General features: G+C 38.2%; 1 protein-coding gene across 6 annotated transcripts in view; it reads right to left on the bottom strand.

The window, feature by feature from the left end:
• Window positions 1-19,521, bottom strand: part of SEPTIN7 (septin 7) — a 130,041-nt gene that overhangs the window by 47,069 nt on the left and 63,451 nt on the right. For all 6 annotated transcript variants that reach the window (XM_039523049.1, XM_039523046.1, XM_039523048.1 and 3 more), the window contains one exon: window positions 2,213-2,319. In XM_039523049.1, coding sequence (XP_039378983.1) covers window positions 2,213-2,319 — 107 coding nt within the window. The remainder of the gene's footprint in view (window positions 1-2,212; window positions 2,320-19,521) is intronic.

Here is a 19,521-nt window from a genome sequence, read left to right as displayed (position 1 = left end):
CTACCCTTTGTTTCCTATCTTTTAACCAGTTACCAATCCATGATAGTACCTTCCCTCTTATCCTGTGACAGCTTACTTTGCATAAGAGCCTTTGGTGAGGGACCTTGTCAAAAGCTTTCTGAAAATCTAAGTACACTATATCCACTGGATCCCCTTAGTCCACATGCTTGTTGACTCCCTCAAAGAATTCTAGTAGATTGGTGAGGCATGATTTCCCTTTACTAAAACCATGTTGACTCTTCCTCAACAAATTATGTTCTTCTATATGTCTGACAAACCACTGATGACATACTTTCTCTAAGGGTGGAGTAACCAGCTGCACTGCTCTCTTTACAATAACTGCTGGTTGATTTACAAAGCCATCCTAGAAAAATTTCAGAGTAAAAGATTCTTGGCAAAAAATCCTAGAAGTAATATTTCAAGTAAAAAACTATTAGCAATAACCTGCCTCATGATTGCACTATTAGCTTTTCCAAGATATTTTCCTAAGATTGATGTCGTGCTAACTGGCCTAAAATTACTGGGGTCATCTCATTTACACCCTCTTTTAAATATTGGCATAACATGAACTTTTTTCCCAATCCTCTGGAACTTCCCCAGTGTTCCAAGATTTGTTAAGTCAAAATTAGTGGATCAGAGAGCTACTCTTGGTGTAAGTTATCCAGTCCTGCTGATTTAAAAAAGATTAATAGTCACTGTTTAACATCCTCCCTAGTTATTGAGGGAATAGAAAGTTTTGAATTATCACTATAAGATACGAATACATCATCCTGCTTCTTTTCAAGATTACTACTATTAGCCAATCATGGTTTTAAGCATACTCTTATATTGCACACAACATAATTTAAATTCATGTTACATCATTAGGATTTGATTATTGGTGTAAACACACTAGATGACATTTGTCTTGCATTAGTCTTTCAGATCTAGTAAACCTAATTATTATTTTTAAGAGTAGATAAAATTCAAAGGACAAATGTGATTTAAATTATGGTATCACTTTAAAGCATGATTAATCACTGGCAATATAATACAAAGAAAATAGCATATCAAAAAAATAGGAATTTTTGGTCATCGTCTTTGGTCTGAAATATTTAAATTTACTTACCTACTGGTAATATTTCCTCTGCCTGAATATAACTTCCCAGTTTTTAAAATTTCCTAACTGCACTTTGTTACCTGGGATTCAACTACAGCATGACACAAGCTTGTAAATAAAACAATATGAAACCCTACACAATTTATATGGCCAAAACTATTACGAGAAAGGATATAAACTGAAGAACAGCACAGTATAACTCAATTCAGTGCAATGTATTTGAGGAAGCATTCAGTTCCCCTTAAAAAAGCTCCGACTACCCTGCCTTGGTCAGTTAGATCTTTTGGCATATATTTAACTTTTTCCACAACAATGCAAAGTCTTTTTGTTACTGTTAAAAAAAAAAAAAGTGTCTCACTTTTTAACATGTATACCTATCATGTTTTGTACACTGAACCTGAATTCTGCAACAAGTGTCTCACCCCAGCTCCCACATTTCGTCAACACTAAATTCTACAGCATTGTAACATTTTGGTGTAATGATAAGATACAGAGGAACATAGCCTCTTGAATAGTTTTGTAAGAATGACTGCAATTTCAGTTTGTCCAAGATTATCGTCTTAACAAGACAACTGCACTCGGGTAGCACAAAGAGGAGAAAAGGATTGGGCTGGATAGTTTGGAATCTGGAATGGGGAGAGGTCAGAAGATAGACAGGGCTTCTTTTTAAAAAGGCAACTGGAAAATAGGAAAGGTATTTAGGACATTAAACTTTGGAGAATAATAAAAACATGAACCTAATGCATTTATTGAATCTATATTGAAAAGGCCATGTATTTACAAAGCAATAGCTTCACTTCTACAGAGAGTTTCCTGCCTCTGAACAGGAACAACTGGAATGACTGAAGGATCAGAGACCTACAGTGAGATTGGTGGCCACCTGTCAGATAGCTGAGGGATTTAACCACATCATTGGTGGCAACCACACAATAGAAAAAGAGCGTATTTATACATGCAAGTTATTGATTTATTGTAAAGAAAAAAATATAGTTAGAAAGATGAACAAGCTTACAGTACAAGCTAGGTTTCTCTTTGGGACACGAACTTCAAAACACTATCTTAAACTATTGTCAGTTTGCAAATTACAAGACAAAAAACAAGCTACACACATACCTGTACAGTCTTTTTAATTCTATGTGAAGGACCTGGATAGTCTGGGGAATACAAGTCTGTTAAGAATAATGAGTTGATTAATGTTGATTTTCCCAATCCAGATTCACCTAGAAGAAAGGGGAAAGTATTAGTCCACACAATTAGAATCACCATACATAGTACACATTTTTTAAAATCTCACATTTGAAAATTTGGTATATATTAAAAAAACCAAAAAGATCCCCCAAAACCAACCTTTCCTAGCTTCAATCATATGCTCAGAGGAAACAGACAACAGCTATTTTACATTGCAAAATGAGACTTTCACTGCCAAGTTTACAAGCATCTATTTTTCACTTGAATTCCATAACAGTCGTAACTGCTGAATGCACTTTGCTACTTTTCCTGCTCCCTCTCTGCCCCAGCCATAAAATACACACACAAGACATTGCTATGTGAAGTTCTAAACAGGCTACCTACTTGGAACTGGAAGTATACTGTACCAGCAGAACTACCTTATTTGAAATTTTATGCAATAGTTTTATTATAACAAAAGACTGTTACTTTGGTGTAGCTCTTGTGGTTCTAAGTTATTAGAATGGAATTCCAAATGTACATGGTTTGCCTGGGAATTATTTTTGCAATTTGCTCATAAGTGACAATAAAGCAGGCACTGCTAACCTATTTGTAGAAGAACTTGTCAATTCAAATGAAGGTTAAAACCCCATAAAAATTCTGCCTATTTACAGATCTACTAGTACATCAACCACTAAAACAGTTTATAAATTAAGTCCTTGTCTTTACAACAGCAAAAAATTTAAAACCAACCACTTAAGAACTATTACAACATTCATTCACGGATATGTGAACAGAAAAAAAAAAGTGTGTGTTAGTCAGGTTTGCGGTTTGCTTCAAGTCTTGGTACACTGTGCTACTCAAGGGGGGACTGAAGCAAAGGCAATGACAGAGAAATTTGCTCCTAAGCCAATAAAGACTCCATTCAAACCACTGATGACATACTTTCTCTAAGGGAGGAGTAACCAGCTGCACTGCTCTTTTTACAATAACTGCTGGTTGATTTACAAAGCCATCCTAGAAAAATTTCTGAGTAAAAGATTCTTGGCAAAAAATCCTAGAAGTAATTCTGCAAGCAAATGAATATGAAAATCAACAAAACAAAAGCTCACATTATTGCTTATTACTATTATGAACTGCAGCAAAGGGCTTGTCTTCACAGCAAGTTAGGCTAGAGTGAGTGGAGTAGCCAGAGCTCCAGGGCCAGATGATGACATACTGAGGCCTTAAGCTATGTCAAGTGTAAGAGACCCCATACCATAAAAAAATTAATTATTGTCACAAAAAGGATACTGAATATATGAACACGAAAGATTTATATTTGCATATATACAAAGGCAAAGTTGTAATAGAATAGAATAATAATCTAACTAAAACACGCCTTGTAATATGCCTGTTTGCATTATAGAATAGTTTCAAATTAACATTTTCATCTATGATTTCTTAATTAGTAGATATGAAAACTATGTATCTACAACACCACAAAAGCAGTTACAGTTACACAGATCAGCTTACTTAAGGAAGTAGTACAACCTGCAGTATGTCTGTTTGCACGTTACATTAATTTTAACACTGAAATTTTCTTTCGTGATTTTTGGAAAGCAAAGTCACTGATGAGATCCTCAAATGATAAGCTATAGAGTGTGTCATTTCAATGCACAGAATTCTCAGGGCAGATAGCTTTTCTTACAGACTCTTCTAGGCAAACATCTCTCCTTGCATTTGCTTCTCTATCCTGTCTCCCCCAGGACCACTAATTAATCTTGACTAAACACCTCGGACACACAGAGTGACAGCAAGCTATATGCACAAAAGAGAAAGAATTTACCAGAAAAAAAAAAGACTGTTAATCTCTAAACAGGCATTGAGAAAATGAGAAAAACTAGCCTATATTAAAGCAAATATAATGACTATTATAGGCTTTAATAGCCTATAAATCATATGTGCACTAGTTTGAAATAACTTGCTCACCAAGTACTTATACATATATATCAAAATATTCTATCTTCCTTCCCTTCTCTCAAAACCCTCTATTTCTTTTTGTCAGCACTCTCCGATATTTACTGTGAAGGTTCCCGAAACTGATAGAGGGAAGCCCACACAAATTTATCCTCATCAAGATCCACTCGACCCAAGCCCATAAGATGATCACCTGCAAACTCTATCATGTGAAGCCTGGATAGTGCATGAAGCAGAAAGCAGCATGCACACTAAAATACACAATTGTACATATGTACAGATCAAAAGAAAGAACAAACCCACTAACACTTAAGAAAACAAAGAAAATCAGGAGCGAAGGCACTATACAACTTAGCATGCCGGCCCATAAACAAAAGATGGCTGTCTTCCGGCTATTACTGGCCAAGGGGGATGCTACATGTCGTCAGTCCTAGGACGAGTCCCATACCAGTATGAGCTTGGCAGGAATGCTTCACGACACTGTTGTCTCCGACCTCACATTTTCCCCGATGTTATCAGCAGTGAGATTTATTTATTTAAATAAGTTATGAAGGCATGGTCAGAATTTTACCAGTAGCAACTGGCCAACAAAACACTGCCTTAGAAGACTGATAGCAGACTTACTTGTAGAAATACTCATTTCATAACTGCAATCATCTTTTTTCCCCCCTTAGCCCTGGTCTCCTGCCTATCAATAATGAATAATTAGTGAAGGGTACAGATAGGGTAAGGGTATTTGTGTAGCCAGATGTGTATATTTGTCATATCTGAACGAAAACGTCTCTATTTAGAGAGAATCTTCTTTTTCCATATTTCCTTTATTTTTATCAACCGATTTTGATAAAATTTGAAATGGAGTCAGTTTTTTCCTTTTTTTCTTTTAAGAGGTCCCTCATATTGCGAGGCCCTAAGCTGTAGTTTAGTTATCTTATGCCTTAAGCCGGCCCTGCAGAGCTCACTATCTAAAACTAACTTGAGTGAGCGCTTGCCTTCACAGAGCAGCAATGTTGTGCATTAGTTGATCTGTATAGACCCGGGGTAGTCAACAGGCAGACTGTGGGCCAAATCCAGACTGCCAATTTTGAATGAACTCTGACATTTTTTTTTATCGTTTGTTTTTTAATTCTCAGGACTCTGGACCTTGACAACAAATAATTGATTATCTCTGGTACAGACCCTACTCATGTGCACTACAGGTTCCCTAGTGTGCATTAAAGTACTACTGTTTGAAATAGCACTGACTTAGAGCACACTAGGGAACCATTAGTGTGCACCAGCAGGATCTATACAGACTAATTAATGTCCAACACTTTAGTGCCCTTTAGAAATCACAACCCGTATTGGTCACATTATCCCACCATGCAGACAAGCCACACAAATTACAGAACGGCCACACTGAACCTACAGTTGTGCTACCCAGTGACTGGATTAGCAGCTGAGGAGCTGTAACTTGAGCTTTAACCCACAGCCCTTAACAGATCAACTAGCTCAAGCTTTATTAAAGCACCACTTAATTTGAGCTATAGATATGTGTGTGGAGACAGGAGTTGGGGTTAGGGGCAACACTCAAGTTCTACTTAAAGCTAACACTGCAGTAAAGTTCGTAAACTATCTATAACAGTTGAAGTCTGGCAGGCAAAGCAAGTCTTAATGATAGACTAAAGCATAGAAGATAGCATTGAGACAGTTTTGTGTGTTTTTTGTGGGGTGATCAAGGTTGTTGTGCATACAGCACTGTTACTGTGCTTGCAAATAACTGTTTTCTACTAGACACATACTTGTACCCTTCCGCTTACAAGGTTTTTAGTACAAGGATAAGTTGCTCAAATTCTTCCTTACTCATTTTGCAACAAACAGGTGGGCTCTGATCGCCAAATGTGAAGCTGTGATCAAAATTTGAGCTGAAGTCAGAATGTTGCTCATTGTGTAAGATACATCCACGTATACAAGGAAAGTTGAGGAGTTCTGTTCTGTTCTACCTTTTGGCTTCTCTCTACACAAGAATGCTGCACCATTTTCTGATGTATAACAACTAATGTATATACACGTTCATAAGCTGAATATTTTTGGTTAAAAAGTGACACATCAAAGAGCGGGGGTCAGCTTATAAACAGGTCTACACCAAAATTAGAGGATTTTAAAAAACTCTATAGAATCATTGGAATTGAATATCTAATACAGGGATCGGCAACCTTTGGCCTGCGGCCTGCCAGGGTAAGTACCCTGGCGGGCGAGGCCGGTTTGTTTACCTGCTGCGTCCACAGATTTGGCCAATTGTGGCTCCCACAGGCCGCGGTTCACTACTAAGGCCAATGGGGGCGACAGGAAGGGGCAGCCAGCACATCCCTCAGCCCGCGCCGCTTCCCACCATCCCCATTGGCCTGGAGCAGCGAACCGCGGCCAGTGGGAGCCACAATTGGCCAAATCTGTGGATGCAGCAGGTAAACAAACCGGCCCAGCCCACCAGGCCAAAGGTTGCCGATCCCTGATCTAATACATTGTAGTTTTGTTTACCTGGAGCATCTGCAGGCCTGGAGCCCCTCAGCAACCTGTGGTCACGGTTTGCTGAACTGCAGCCACAGGGAGCTGAGGGGCTCCATTCCTGCAGCCACACCAGGTAAAACGCCCAGACCCACCAGTGACGGGCCGGGAGCTGAAATTTTCCAACCCATGAAATATAGGGTCGGCTTATGAAAGGGTCTTTCAGTTTTTGCTATTTTTACCTATCCATTTTGGGGGGTTGGCTTATAAACGAACGAGCTAATGAACAAGTATATACGGTAATTTGAATGTTACACCTCTAGTTCACTGGAAGAATCTTAAAATGCCTTGTTCTTTAACAAATATCAGCTATTTCATGGGTTGCAGAAAGATGTTGGTATATTATATTCTGGGCTCCCTTCAGAGTCAATTTTTTTTTTTTTTAAGGTTAGTCAAAATGTACTGCTGTTCTAAATCCCTCAGCTTTTTTTAAATGGGAACATTCAACACAGAAATCTTTGCTAAACTATTTGCCTTGGCTTGCCAGGTCAACATCGAGACTGAACATGTGGAAATAAGATTCTGAAGTTTTAAGGGATCGGCTGGGATACCACAAGCTCATCCTATATAAGGTAACAGTCTCTGAACTTCCGCTCCTCAGTTACTAAAGCTTTAGACCCCTGCAGGTCTGGTCTCTCCATTACTGTAGCAGGGCTGAGGAAAAGGTTTCTTGAGTTGAAGCTGCTAGAAAAATAAGTAGGTTGACATCATTTGTGCACCACCCAGTTTTTCTATATACCTTTGTTTTTCACTAGATGGTAGACTTGGGTAGAGAGAGAAGCCAGGGAAAGGCATGAATGAGAGTTAGCTAGCTCTGGCCACAAAGCAGAATGGATCAGGAAGAGATGACAAGAATACATGACAAAATAAGACCATTAACATCTGACAACTCTGTCACAGGCTTGGAATCACTGACAACTGTATTTCTGACTGCTTACTCCCTTGTACCACCCCTTTCATTTGCAGATTCTGATTACATCATCAGTCCCTCTCTGGGATGAGGAAAAGTAGAGCAGACCACCCTGCTTTCGCAGCAATTAAAGAGAATCAATACATGAGTTTGAAGCATGTTTAGTCTGCAAGCTACCAACTAGCCCACCCATAATGTATATTCTCCTGCTCACCACTCAACACCTCTTGCCTTCTTCAATACTGCTCATCGGGAAGTCCCTCCATCAAAGGAAAGCAAAGTTAGTTTGTTGGTTTTTTAAATAGAAAACAAAGGATCCAAGAACATGGAAGTGCAGTAAAAAATGAAACTACGATAACTGTATAACCTCTTTCCAGACAAGAAAAAATTCTGGGTGAAATTTTACATTTTGGAAGGGGTTATTTGTTTTCACTAAAAACAAGACAGACCAGTTAAGGTGCAAAGGTTTTTACCATGGCTAGCTGATGCTCTGCTGCATTAGTGGCTAGAAACAAGGTAATATTCTTTTTATGACTTAAATCTTGAATATTCTAGATTACACTAAAAATGCTGGCTGGAATTTTCAAATGCATAAAGGGCTGGTCTACATTAACACTGTAAATCAATCTCCATTATGTTAGTTCTGTTATGTAAGTTACATAACTGAAGTTGTTGTACCTTAGGTTGACTTACAGCGGTGTCTACACTACACTGTGTCGACGGGAGATGCTTTCCCATCGACTTAGTGAGTCTTCACCAGACCCACTAAATCAACACCGCTGCATCTATCGCAGTGGTGCCAATTTAGCCAGTAGTTTAGACCTGGCCTTAGTGTTGCCCTAACTATGCCTCTATTTTAGTCAGTGGTAAAGTTCCCATTGCCTTCAATGGGATCAGTTAGTTCAGCTTGGAGCACTACTGAGAATTCTAGCTGTTCTTTCCCTACTTTACCAGATAGTTTCAGTACACCTTGGAATATTATGCAGTATTGCAGCCTTTCATGAAAGCCAATCTCAGTCCAATTTCTAGTAAAAACTCAGAACAGAACATTTATTATAGCCACTCACTGTTTACTACCGGATTAGTGCTATTGTTTTTTTTTTAAATGACTGATGACGTAAACTCAATGTCACACTTCAGAAAGATTCAGTTTTGTGTACAGAAGGGAGTACTAAAGTTCAACAAAACAGGTGTCACTACTGAGATTTTTGAAATTGTGTTCTAAGACTTTTCAATGGGCTACAATTCCTCAATCACCTCAGTTATAGTAAACCAGGGGTTCTCAAACTGGGGGTTGGGACCCCTCAGGGGAATCACGAGGTTATTACATGGGGGGGTCACGAGCTGTCAGCCTCCACTCCAAACCCTGCTTTGCATCCAGCATTTATAATGGTGTTAAATATATAAAAAAACCTGTTTTTAATTTGTGCTGGGGGGGGCCCGCACTCAGAGGCTTGCTATGTGAAAGGGGTCACCAGTACAAACGTTTGAGAACTACTGTAGTAAACCAAGAGAACTTAGGTCGCTATAACTTAATCCTCCTTGGGGGATTATTTCTGAATGAAAGCATCGTAGGGGAGAGAAGGGAGAAGAGAGTTTACATGCTTCAATTTATGCTCACTGACTTCAACTGATTCACCTTACATGGACACTCAAGAAATTTAGACATGCCCTTAGAAATTTCAAGTGTAGAATACACCACATCCACTGGTAAGTAGTTCGAATGACAATGTTGTTGTGTGTATATATACACATTCATATTTGAATGTCAGCTTCAACTTCCCAACCTTTGAATTTTTGTTTTGCCTTCATCTGCTATATTACAGCTCTCTCCTGCTACACCGCTACCTCGATATAACGCCACCCGATATAACACGAATTTGGATATAACACGGTAAAGCGGTGCTCCGGGGGGGAGGGGGGACGGCTGTGTACGCCGATGGATCAAAGCAAGTTCAATATAACATAGTTTCACCTATAACGCAGTAAGATTTTTTGGCTCCCAAGGACAGCGTTATATTGAGGTAGAGGTGTATATCTTCTCCTCAGGTAGATCCCTATAGACTAGTCAAGTAATTTAAAAAATTTCCCTTCAATAAGTTAAACTGATTGCACACTAAGTCTCACTGTGAAGTCATTTTATGACTCTTCTCTGAACCCCCCCTCCCGCTAATTTTTCAACATTCTGATGGAAGCATGGATGCCAGAACTGGACACAATACTTCAGTGGGTTCCCACCAGTGGTGTAGTATACAGCAGTAATAGAACCTCCATACCCATATCTTAGTTTATACATCACATTAGGCTTTTGGCTACAGCATCACAGGGAACATATGTTTAGTTGGCTATTCCCCATCACTCCCCTAAGCCCTTCATATGAGTCACTACTTTCTATAGTTTCCCCATCCTGTAAGCATGGCCTACATTCTTTATGCTCAGATACAAGACCTTGCATTTGACCATATTAAAAACACATTTGATTGCATACATCTTATAAAGTGAACCAGATCATTAAGTGGTGTATCATTAACCCCACTCCAATGTGCCTTCTGCAAACTATTAGCAAATCTACATTTGTTTTAACCAGATCATTAGTAATAAATAGTGTTGGGTCAAAGAACTGAATCCCGCAAATCTCGCTAGACATTAGTGTAATGATTCCCCACTAACAGTTATGTTTTGAGATCTATCAGGTAACCAGTTTAATTGATTGACTATATGCTACACTGATTTTGTATGACATTACCTGCTGCACAGTTGGGAATCTGGTCTTAAAATTCTAATATATGAATGACATGAAAATTGCTTTTCCAGTTTCAAATAGTACTAGAAGATTGGCCAGGAGCTACTCATCCCCAGGAAAAGGGTGTTTTGTTTTGTTTTTGCAAGCATTGGCATCTAAGCTTCCATAATCAAAATATAAAAATAAATTAGGATTTGATTTTTTTTTAAAAGGTTTAAATTAGTCCCACTAAAAATAGTAACTAATTTGAACCACACTATCCAATCTAGAATGATATGAAATATAGGTTCACAAACATTTAAATTCCTCCTGCTCATTGCAGTATTTAACATTTAACTTATTAGCTTTTATTTCACAGTGGCCAAAATTTTATAATACTAACCCACTGGAGATAAAAGTTGATTATGAATGCTACAGAGCAAAGTTATACTCATTTTCTACAATATGTGCAATTTTATCAAAGCACACCATCACATTTTGAGCAGAGAACTGTATTTAGACCTATTTTAATTTTAGTTAGATTTTTTTTTCCCGTAAAATGCTTTAAAATTATAGGGATGGTAGGAGCAGCTCACTTTCATAAATCTCTTCTGAATCCTGTAAAGCAGATAATTTTGTTTAGTGCATTTCATAGTTTCGGTATGGTGTGTATTTGGTGCTATTGTGAAGCAATACAAATCCACCAAATATGCTTTCTGCTAATTCTTATTTAAAATCAGATGCATGTATCCTTTTTTTGGCAGGTGTCACCAAATTTTCTTAGGGGGGTTTCTGGATGATTTTTCCATTAGACAATGTTTTTACATGAGAAATTCCCCATCAATATAAAACTGGTACTTATAAGCCACAGGAAGAAAAATTATATCAGCTTGTCAGACAGTATAAAAAATAATGTATTTCATGTCTTTTCATCCTTACACAACTCACCGTACATGTATGCACACAGTGCCTGCAGCTGTATGGAAATGCCTGATGTCCTGAATAATGGCTTGGACGCAGCTGCAGCACACATCAGATAGTTTTGCACAGGAAGGAAGCTGCACTCATAGGTAAAAGTTCAGTAGGAGATGCTATATTAATTTTTTGGTGTCGGTTCCAAAGTAGACGAGAAGCAGAAGAGATTGAAAAGGTACTGAAAGATAGGATAGAACAAGCCACCTCACACAGGTGGTAAATGATGCTATGGTAAGTAAACCAAGCCACTATAGGGGATGTCAGAGTAAGATTGCAAGACCCTTTCCATTCCAAGACTTATTCTGGAACCTCTCCACCGAGATTCATTCATGTTCACAAATACATTTTAAAAGTTACAAGAATACATACGTTGATTTTATTGTACTGGTATATTTGAGTAAGATAATTTGGAGTTAAATAATGTGGCTACAAATGACAAAGGATCAGGCAGTGCCACATTTTAGAGTTTCTCCCATAAATATAGGTCTATAGTTCCATCCAGAACGCATGGCCTTGTAAAAAGTCTTGCAGCATTTTAGATTAACATTCTATAAAAATACATAAAAAAGGCAAGAACAATCTAAACCTCCATTTAGTGATCTTTGTTCTTAATTAACAGTTTCAGAGAAATCACATCAGCTGGAGCCAGGATTCCATGAACAACTTTCTGGTACAACACAGCAGCAGGGAAGCCTACGGCAGATGAACTTTGCTTTTGCCTCTGGGCAGTCACATTGCCAACATCAAGGTTCTGACATTCAGTACACACTGAACAGTTCTATCAACCTCTTCAAGAGCACAAAACTTAACTTCAAATCCAAAGAAGACTGCTGTTAGACACTTGGAAGTCACTGTAACCATAAATACCATTTAAATAATTCAGAGAATCCATGAACTGGTGAGGGTTAGTTAGCGAAATCTCTTTAGCAGCCATTAGGACAGCGTTTTAAGAACAGATATTGCTTTCTCCATATTAAAGACTGAAACAGGACTTTCATTCCATAGACCTATTTTGACATATACCTTTGCCAAACTAACCAATCTGTCTGAAGTTTTGCAGATATAATCTTATGCTGGAATAGAATATTTTATGTAACAGCTGAGGCGAGCCAGACAAGGCTTTTGCATACAGAAACTTCAGTCTTCCAAAGAAGAAGGGAAACTGAAGTCTTAGGTGATTTCTCTTTACTTTACGCTACTTTTGCTCAAGTGCCAAGTTTCAAAAGGCACATGTACACTATTTGTCTAGTGCACCCAAAATGGTGCCAATTCTAACCTGTAAGAAAGTAAAAACCTAAAAGAAACCCAAAACTTACCTATGAAGTATCTTAGGTTTTAAACTGGATATGGGATAATGCAGAATGCTAGGGTAGTGATTATCTATATAGAAAAATCCGATAGTAAGCATTGTCCCTACGATCCTACTCTTAGCTTTTCACCAGCAGTAATGCTGAGAGGATAAATTCCATAAAAGCTTATTTATGGGAGCTGGAAAAGAAAAGCGAATAGGCCAAATGGAAAAAGAGGAAATCAAGACAAAAAAGGGTAAAAATACAGAAGGACAGGCCATTCCCAGAGGCTTCAGAGCTCATCTGATTTGGGACAACTGCTGTCTGAGCTGAAGGAATTAGGAACCTAAAAAGAGTAAGCAGCAGAGTTCAAACTTCTTTTCCCTGTGCGAATGGTAGTATTGAATGCAGACACTTTAATTGCCTGCAGAGAGTGAATTAGATAGAACAAAAGTGACAAGAGATGTGGTCTTGAAGTCTTGCTCAATTCTAGGGCACCCTCCTATGTTTCCTGGTTACAGGGATGTAAAATTATTTAAAAAAACACTAGAATTTACAACAACTTTACACAGTCTTTCTTGTACAGTCATTCCTGAAGAATGCAGAAAGATTCAAAATGGCTGTATTTGAATTTGCAATTTGTAAATTAAATGAAATTATAAGTCACAGATGAAGGTCCATATTGTCCACTAAACACTACTGCTGTCTGACTGCTGTGAAAATCTGAAGAAATACAGCGCTCCATGAATACTATGTCCTTGAGGTTATTCGTGAAAAACTGAAAGATACAGGATTGACTCTGCCGATATGTATGGCTCATGTATTACTCTGCATTGCGATTTTAGAAAAGCTGTTCTATGGAGATTCAAATGAGATGAGAAGATCATCATTAACAGTAGCATGCTGAATATACTACTCCTGGAGGAATTCTGCACCACTGCGAATATGCATAATTTATGTCCCCTGCAGATTTCTTTGCTTCCCCGCAGAAAAATGACTTTTGACAGGGAAGCAAAGGAAAGCCACAAAAACCATCATACGACCCTCCCCAGCAGTATGTTTTGCTTGTACTAAGAGTAAGATATAGGAAAGGAAAATGAATAAAATGTAACAAATGAAATGAATTTAAATGAACACAACATAATGCACATGCTTGGTGAGTTGATTTTTTTTTTAGGATTGTGTTAGAGCTGTAACAATGAAATTTTTCAACCATGTGCAGTTGTAAATAACATATTTGACAAGCTAGTGCAAACTTAAAAACTGAGATGGTGAAGGAATAGTCAAAGTATAGAATGAACAGGTTTGTGAAAGTGAGGGGCACAAAAACATGCAGGTGGGATTGTAGCTGTTCTTGTCTTGAGGGTGAAATGGCATGGGAACAGTCTGTCCCTTGCAGTTAGGGGGAAAAAAGGGGGTTCTCAGTATCCTATGGTCTCAAGAGGCTGGACAGAGTTAGGTTGGAGTGTTAGACATAGGCACTAGTGTTTCTGCATTACATCAAACATCCTTTCCTGCATATGCCATTCTCTGTTTAATCAGTCCTTACACTCCTTTAACTTCTCAGCATGCTTCCCAGTCTTCTCTCATTCTTGCTTAGAGGGCCCAAATCAGGATTGGGCCTTGCTGTGCTAGACATTCCACAGACTTAACCATGAAAACACATCCCTTTAAAAAAAGAAGTGTGGAGTCTTAGCACTGTCTACTCCAAGGGTTAGGTTGACTTAACTACATTGCTCAGGGGTGTGGATTTTTCACCCCCCTCAGCAACGAAGCTGTATCGACCTAACTTTAGTGTAGGCCTGGTCTAAGACATGCAACAGGGAAAACAGGAATGGACAATTGACAGTGCTCTAAATTGATTGTTACACACACACACACAACTTATCTTGGTATACAATTATGCTAAAGTTAAATGATCTCATAGAAAATCAATTGGAATACTGTGGAAAAAGGTTTTAGGCAAGATTTAGATTTCAGCAAAATGTTTTCCTCTCAGCTACATTAAATTGACATTATAAAATACATCAATAAGCCTTTTGACATCTCTAGAATAACCCTTCCAAAAATATACTCACCTTAAATGTGAATCCTAATGCTATGTGGCCTCCTTTAAACATACATTAAGTCAACATAAGCTACCTTTTACATGTGACTCTGAATTGAGAGTTTTATAAGCACCTATAGTATTGACTTTAGTTACACTCTAAGCTTGATTTTCTCTGTTACCGTAGAAAACACTTCTACTGGACAGAAAGAAAAGAAAATGGTTCCTCTAATTTGGAACTAAACAAGTTGCATCTAAATTGCTTCATATGTGGATCAGGTAATTAAGTAAGAATGACTTACAGATGTAAGAAAATAAAGTTGTCATTTTTTAAAATCCTGATGAATGACACTTATTAGCCAGAGACAGATTAAGTAGAAGAGGAGTCTTCCACTAGCAAGGTCACAGGGCAACACTCATATTGGGGATAGGCTTCTCATCAAACATTCATCTGCTAGAGATAAGTTGCAGTTTCTACCAAAGTGCTACATTAATATCTTGCTTGGGAGTGCTGTGTTTCAAACAAACAGCTGACTACTAGGTGTGATAAATTTGAGACATACCTAGCCACACCCACACTCCCAATTCTTTTGACTACTGGACAAGAAAGAAGAGCTCTTTCCTCTTGCCTTCAGAGTCACCTGACTGCTACAATCTCCTCCCCAGCCTTTATTTTAGAGTGTAACACCCTACCACCACCATTGCCTGCCTCTATGTATAAAAGCTTTCCTAAATAGCAGTATGCAATTAACATGCTTATTGACTGAGCAGTCTTGCTAAATATTCAGTAGTCAATTTAAGATTTAAATTCAGTGTCTCTTTAAACCCAATCTTTCCATTACCATTAGCACTGAAGTTCAGCTCCTGTATGACATTCCTTCTATAGTTCCAGTCAAAATACAGGGCTGACTGCATTTCCAGAAAATACATGGGGAGAGACACTTTGGAGTTTTTGTTTAAGGAAAAAACATCCAAAAGCTAACCACAAAAAATCAAAGCAATGCTAATTACAGAGGTGGTGTCTATTTTGCAGCTGCAAGAAGCTTTACCAAAGTAGGGTAACATCATGCCAAATTTGCCCTCCGTCATACAAATGCTACCATACTGAAGTAAATGAATTTGTACAAGTAAAAATGAGGATACCGTTTGGCTTTTTCTTCAAGTCACTAATCTATTCTGTACTGGTCAGATTTTAAAAAAAACTATGAATTTCACATACACTCCTTATTCTTGTGGGGACCAATTTATTTGTTTTGCATACCATGGGGTTCTGTTCCCATACTGGCCTGTAATGAGTGAACATTTGGAACAGTTGCAGATTCTATTATGGATTTTCCATATTTCCCAACAGAACTCACTGTGCTGCAATGGCCATCTTTCATGTCATTAACAGGAACGAATAGGGAAGATTAAAAACCCACGATAAAGGAAAAAAGCAGAAGTACTACTAGTTTCGCATAAGGAAAAAGCAAACATCCCTATATACACTACATGCCTAAATGCTATTGTGTAGCAAGCATTTCCATACGAAAACTATAATCGCATTACCAATTTATTAAGAGCCAAAAGAGCTGCTCCCTGTTACTGCTGACAGACCTCAGAATTCTAATTGACAAGCCAATTAATTATTCACTGAGAAATGCTCAAGGAACTATTTTGATCAAGTTCAATATAACAGTTTGTGTCAATTACATGAAACTATGGGATTTTCAGACTAGTTATCTCCCTCAAACTAATCAGTTTAAGTAGTTTATCCTATAGTCATCTCATTTCGTGCTGTGACCTCTTCAGAGCTTACAAGACAAGCAGGAAACAGGCCAAGTCAATACTTGGGTGGGACAACTTCAAGAGCTAGAAGTAGCTGTTCAGTAGATGACACTCCTCTGAAGTTGGCACTAAACCAGTGACCATTTTGGCCTTGAGGGCATGGTGATATTGGAAGCCTCAGTCAATTATATGACTGGTAGAGGTCTTGACTCATTGAAATCATTAATAATTCAAGAGTCAGAGGGGTAGCCGTGTTAGTCTGGATCTGTAAAAGCAACAAAGAATCCTGTGGCACCTTATAGACTAACAGACGTTTTGCAGCATGAGCTTTCGTGGGTGAATACCCACTTCTTCGGATGTCTTGCATCCGAAGAAGTGGGTATTCACCCACGAAAGCTCATGCTGCAAAACGTCTGTTAGTCTATAAGGTGCCACAGGATTCTTTGTTGCTTTTAATAATTCAAGAGAACTTTTATAAGAGAAAGAATGTTAACTGGAAATTGGGCTGGATATGAGTTAAGGTAACTGCTCTATCCTCAAAATTCCACCTTTGGTTTCAAAAGATTATTGTAGCTAACCATCTTGATTTCTTGTGTAGTGTTGCGCATTACTATTGAAATGGTCTTTTACTCCACAGACAGCTAAATGACTGCATGCAGGTAATTACACTGGTAAGGCACTTTGGGATTTTAAGAATTAGAGTCACTCTACAAATGGAAGATTATGAAGTCTGTTTACCAGAACTCATTCTTTTTAACTTTTCAAGGAGTTGAACCTTGACAAACATGGTCTTGAGACAAGCTACTGACTACTTCCTATATGCAAAACAAGACAGAAACAGCAAAACTTTGCTCTTACCATACCATTTCCCATTTAAGAAAAAAGTTGACAACTATCTCTAAGGTCCCATTTACACTTGAACTGGAACCTTGGCTTGTTTAGAACATTGTTCTTGCTAGCAGGATGCTAACATGGGCTCCATGGTAAGTACAAACAGATATAAAAAGGCGTCTAACAGCTTTTTTAATAACTACACGTGACAAGGTAGAAGATTGAGCTCTCAGTTCCTAATGGAAAGGGGGCAGGATGGAGAGTTGAATCTTTAGAGACATATTTTATCCTGTTTCAGTTACTTGTGTTCAACAGGTGTTAACTAGAAAAGCCCACATTTTCAAGAGTTAAAAAAAAAAATTTTCATCCCTAATGGGGTCTACTTGCATGATCACTGATGCAATATTCCTACAGTTCTTCAATCATCTGAAGAGTCTTTCAAGGTAGATAGAGTAGAAAGGACCTGAATTTTTAATGTTAATAGGGAGACCTTTAAGTCTCCAATAGATCACAAAGAGGCAAAAATCATGAACAAACTCATCTCATTGGAAAGCTTTAATGCCCCTTTTTGACCAAGGGGGAGTGGATTTCTGCACAACCCTCACCCACCAACTCCCCAAAGTTTGCTCTGTCCATCTTTTCCCCAGCCCACATTAACTGTTTGGGGCTCCTATTCCCTTGTACATGTCTCCTATTGCTTGTCTTTGTATTTCTGCTCTCTTTGACCTGCTGCAGCATCTTTGCTTCAGCAGCAGCGGAGTAGGGCTTCCAAGCCAGTACTTTTCCCCCTCAGACTGCCTGAAGCTGCTCTCACTAGCCAGAGCCAAGGCAAGGGCGGTCGGCAGACTCTCCTCTCCACTAAAAATTATGTTGCTGTACATCAATGAAGGTAAGCAGGCTTTGAAACCTTGGACTCCCACCACAGGGATCAGATCATATCAGCTAAAAAGTTCTACTTATATTGAAAAATACATAAGCATTAAACTGATAACATTCTCAATTCTCAAACAAAAGCATCAACAAAAATATTCATGGTATAAGAAACTGACTGTATTCCACATACTATTCACAGTATGCACAGCTGGAATTCATAAAATACTGACAAGCAGACATTTTATGACATTGTTTTACCTCCTGATAAGCTCTGAGAAAAAGATGTGCTGGGAATTCTATTCTGAAAGGTGAACCAAAATTGTTAGAGAGTTTCTCTAGCTGAATCAGTTAGACAAGTCACAGCTACATTATATAAATACAAACATACAGTACTCACACAGGCAGTTTTAAGCTCAGTGTAGAAAATGGAAAAAAATTATTTTAAATAGCTTATTGTAACAACCTAGTCATTGTAAGTAAAATTCCATTTCTTTGTGATGTAGTGTACCTTGTACTTCATTTCTTTGAATATTCAAACTATCACATTTAGCCAGCAAAGTAGCAGAATTTCTGACCTACCCAGGAGTAGTCAAAGCACATGCTCACAAGGTTTTTATATGTAAAGCCAAGTTTTGTTTACATAAGAGGCCTGGGTCAAATTTTTGTATGGTTATGTATCACTGGATACAAGAAGAGAATACACAAATTTAAACTAACTGCCAGGAAAGAATGGGTTTAGAAACTGCCTGATTACTGTAGCAACATACACAGTATTCTTTCCAGTGGTTCTTAGCTTGGACTGAGTTGAGAAGGACGACGACGACAACAACATTATGTTCCGCTCTTTCAGAGGATAGATAACTTAGCAAGTCTTCCCCATCTAATTAATATGATAATTTGATACGAACTGAAAGAGTTTGACCATCTTTTATTCATGTCAGGCCAACATCCTTGCAAGTGTGTCAAATTTAAAAACTGACCCAACTGTCTCAACATGCCAGAAGGCAAGTATGAGAAAAGTCTTTAGAATTATTGTGCTCAGATATGCCGTGGAGGAATTATAAATGTATCCGTATATTATGACTCTGCATAACTGAATTTTGTACTTATTCCTTATGGAATCCTCCTTTGGATGATATGCATCTCAGAAAACATGTTTGACAAAATTACCAATTGGATGACAGAATCTACCTATATAGTAAATCTATGACCAAGGTTAGGCTGGGACAAGGAGTTGCACTTAAGCCTTCAAGATCATACACTCAACAACCAAAGGTGTAATCCACAGAGGGGAGAAAACCATTAATCTAGAAGTTCTAAAGAAGAATATGTTTATAAAGG

The sequence above is a fragment of the Mauremys reevesii genome, linkage group 2 (genome assembly GCF_016161935.1).
Source record: "Mauremys reevesii isolate NIE-2019 linkage group 2, ASM1616193v1, whole genome shotgun sequence".
In the NCBI taxonomy this organism is placed as follows: Eukaryota; Metazoa; Chordata; order Testudines; family Geoemydidae; genus Mauremys; species Mauremys reevesii.
Note: the sequence above shows the minus strand (reverse complement) of the source record. Positions and strands in the feature narration are given on the sequence as shown.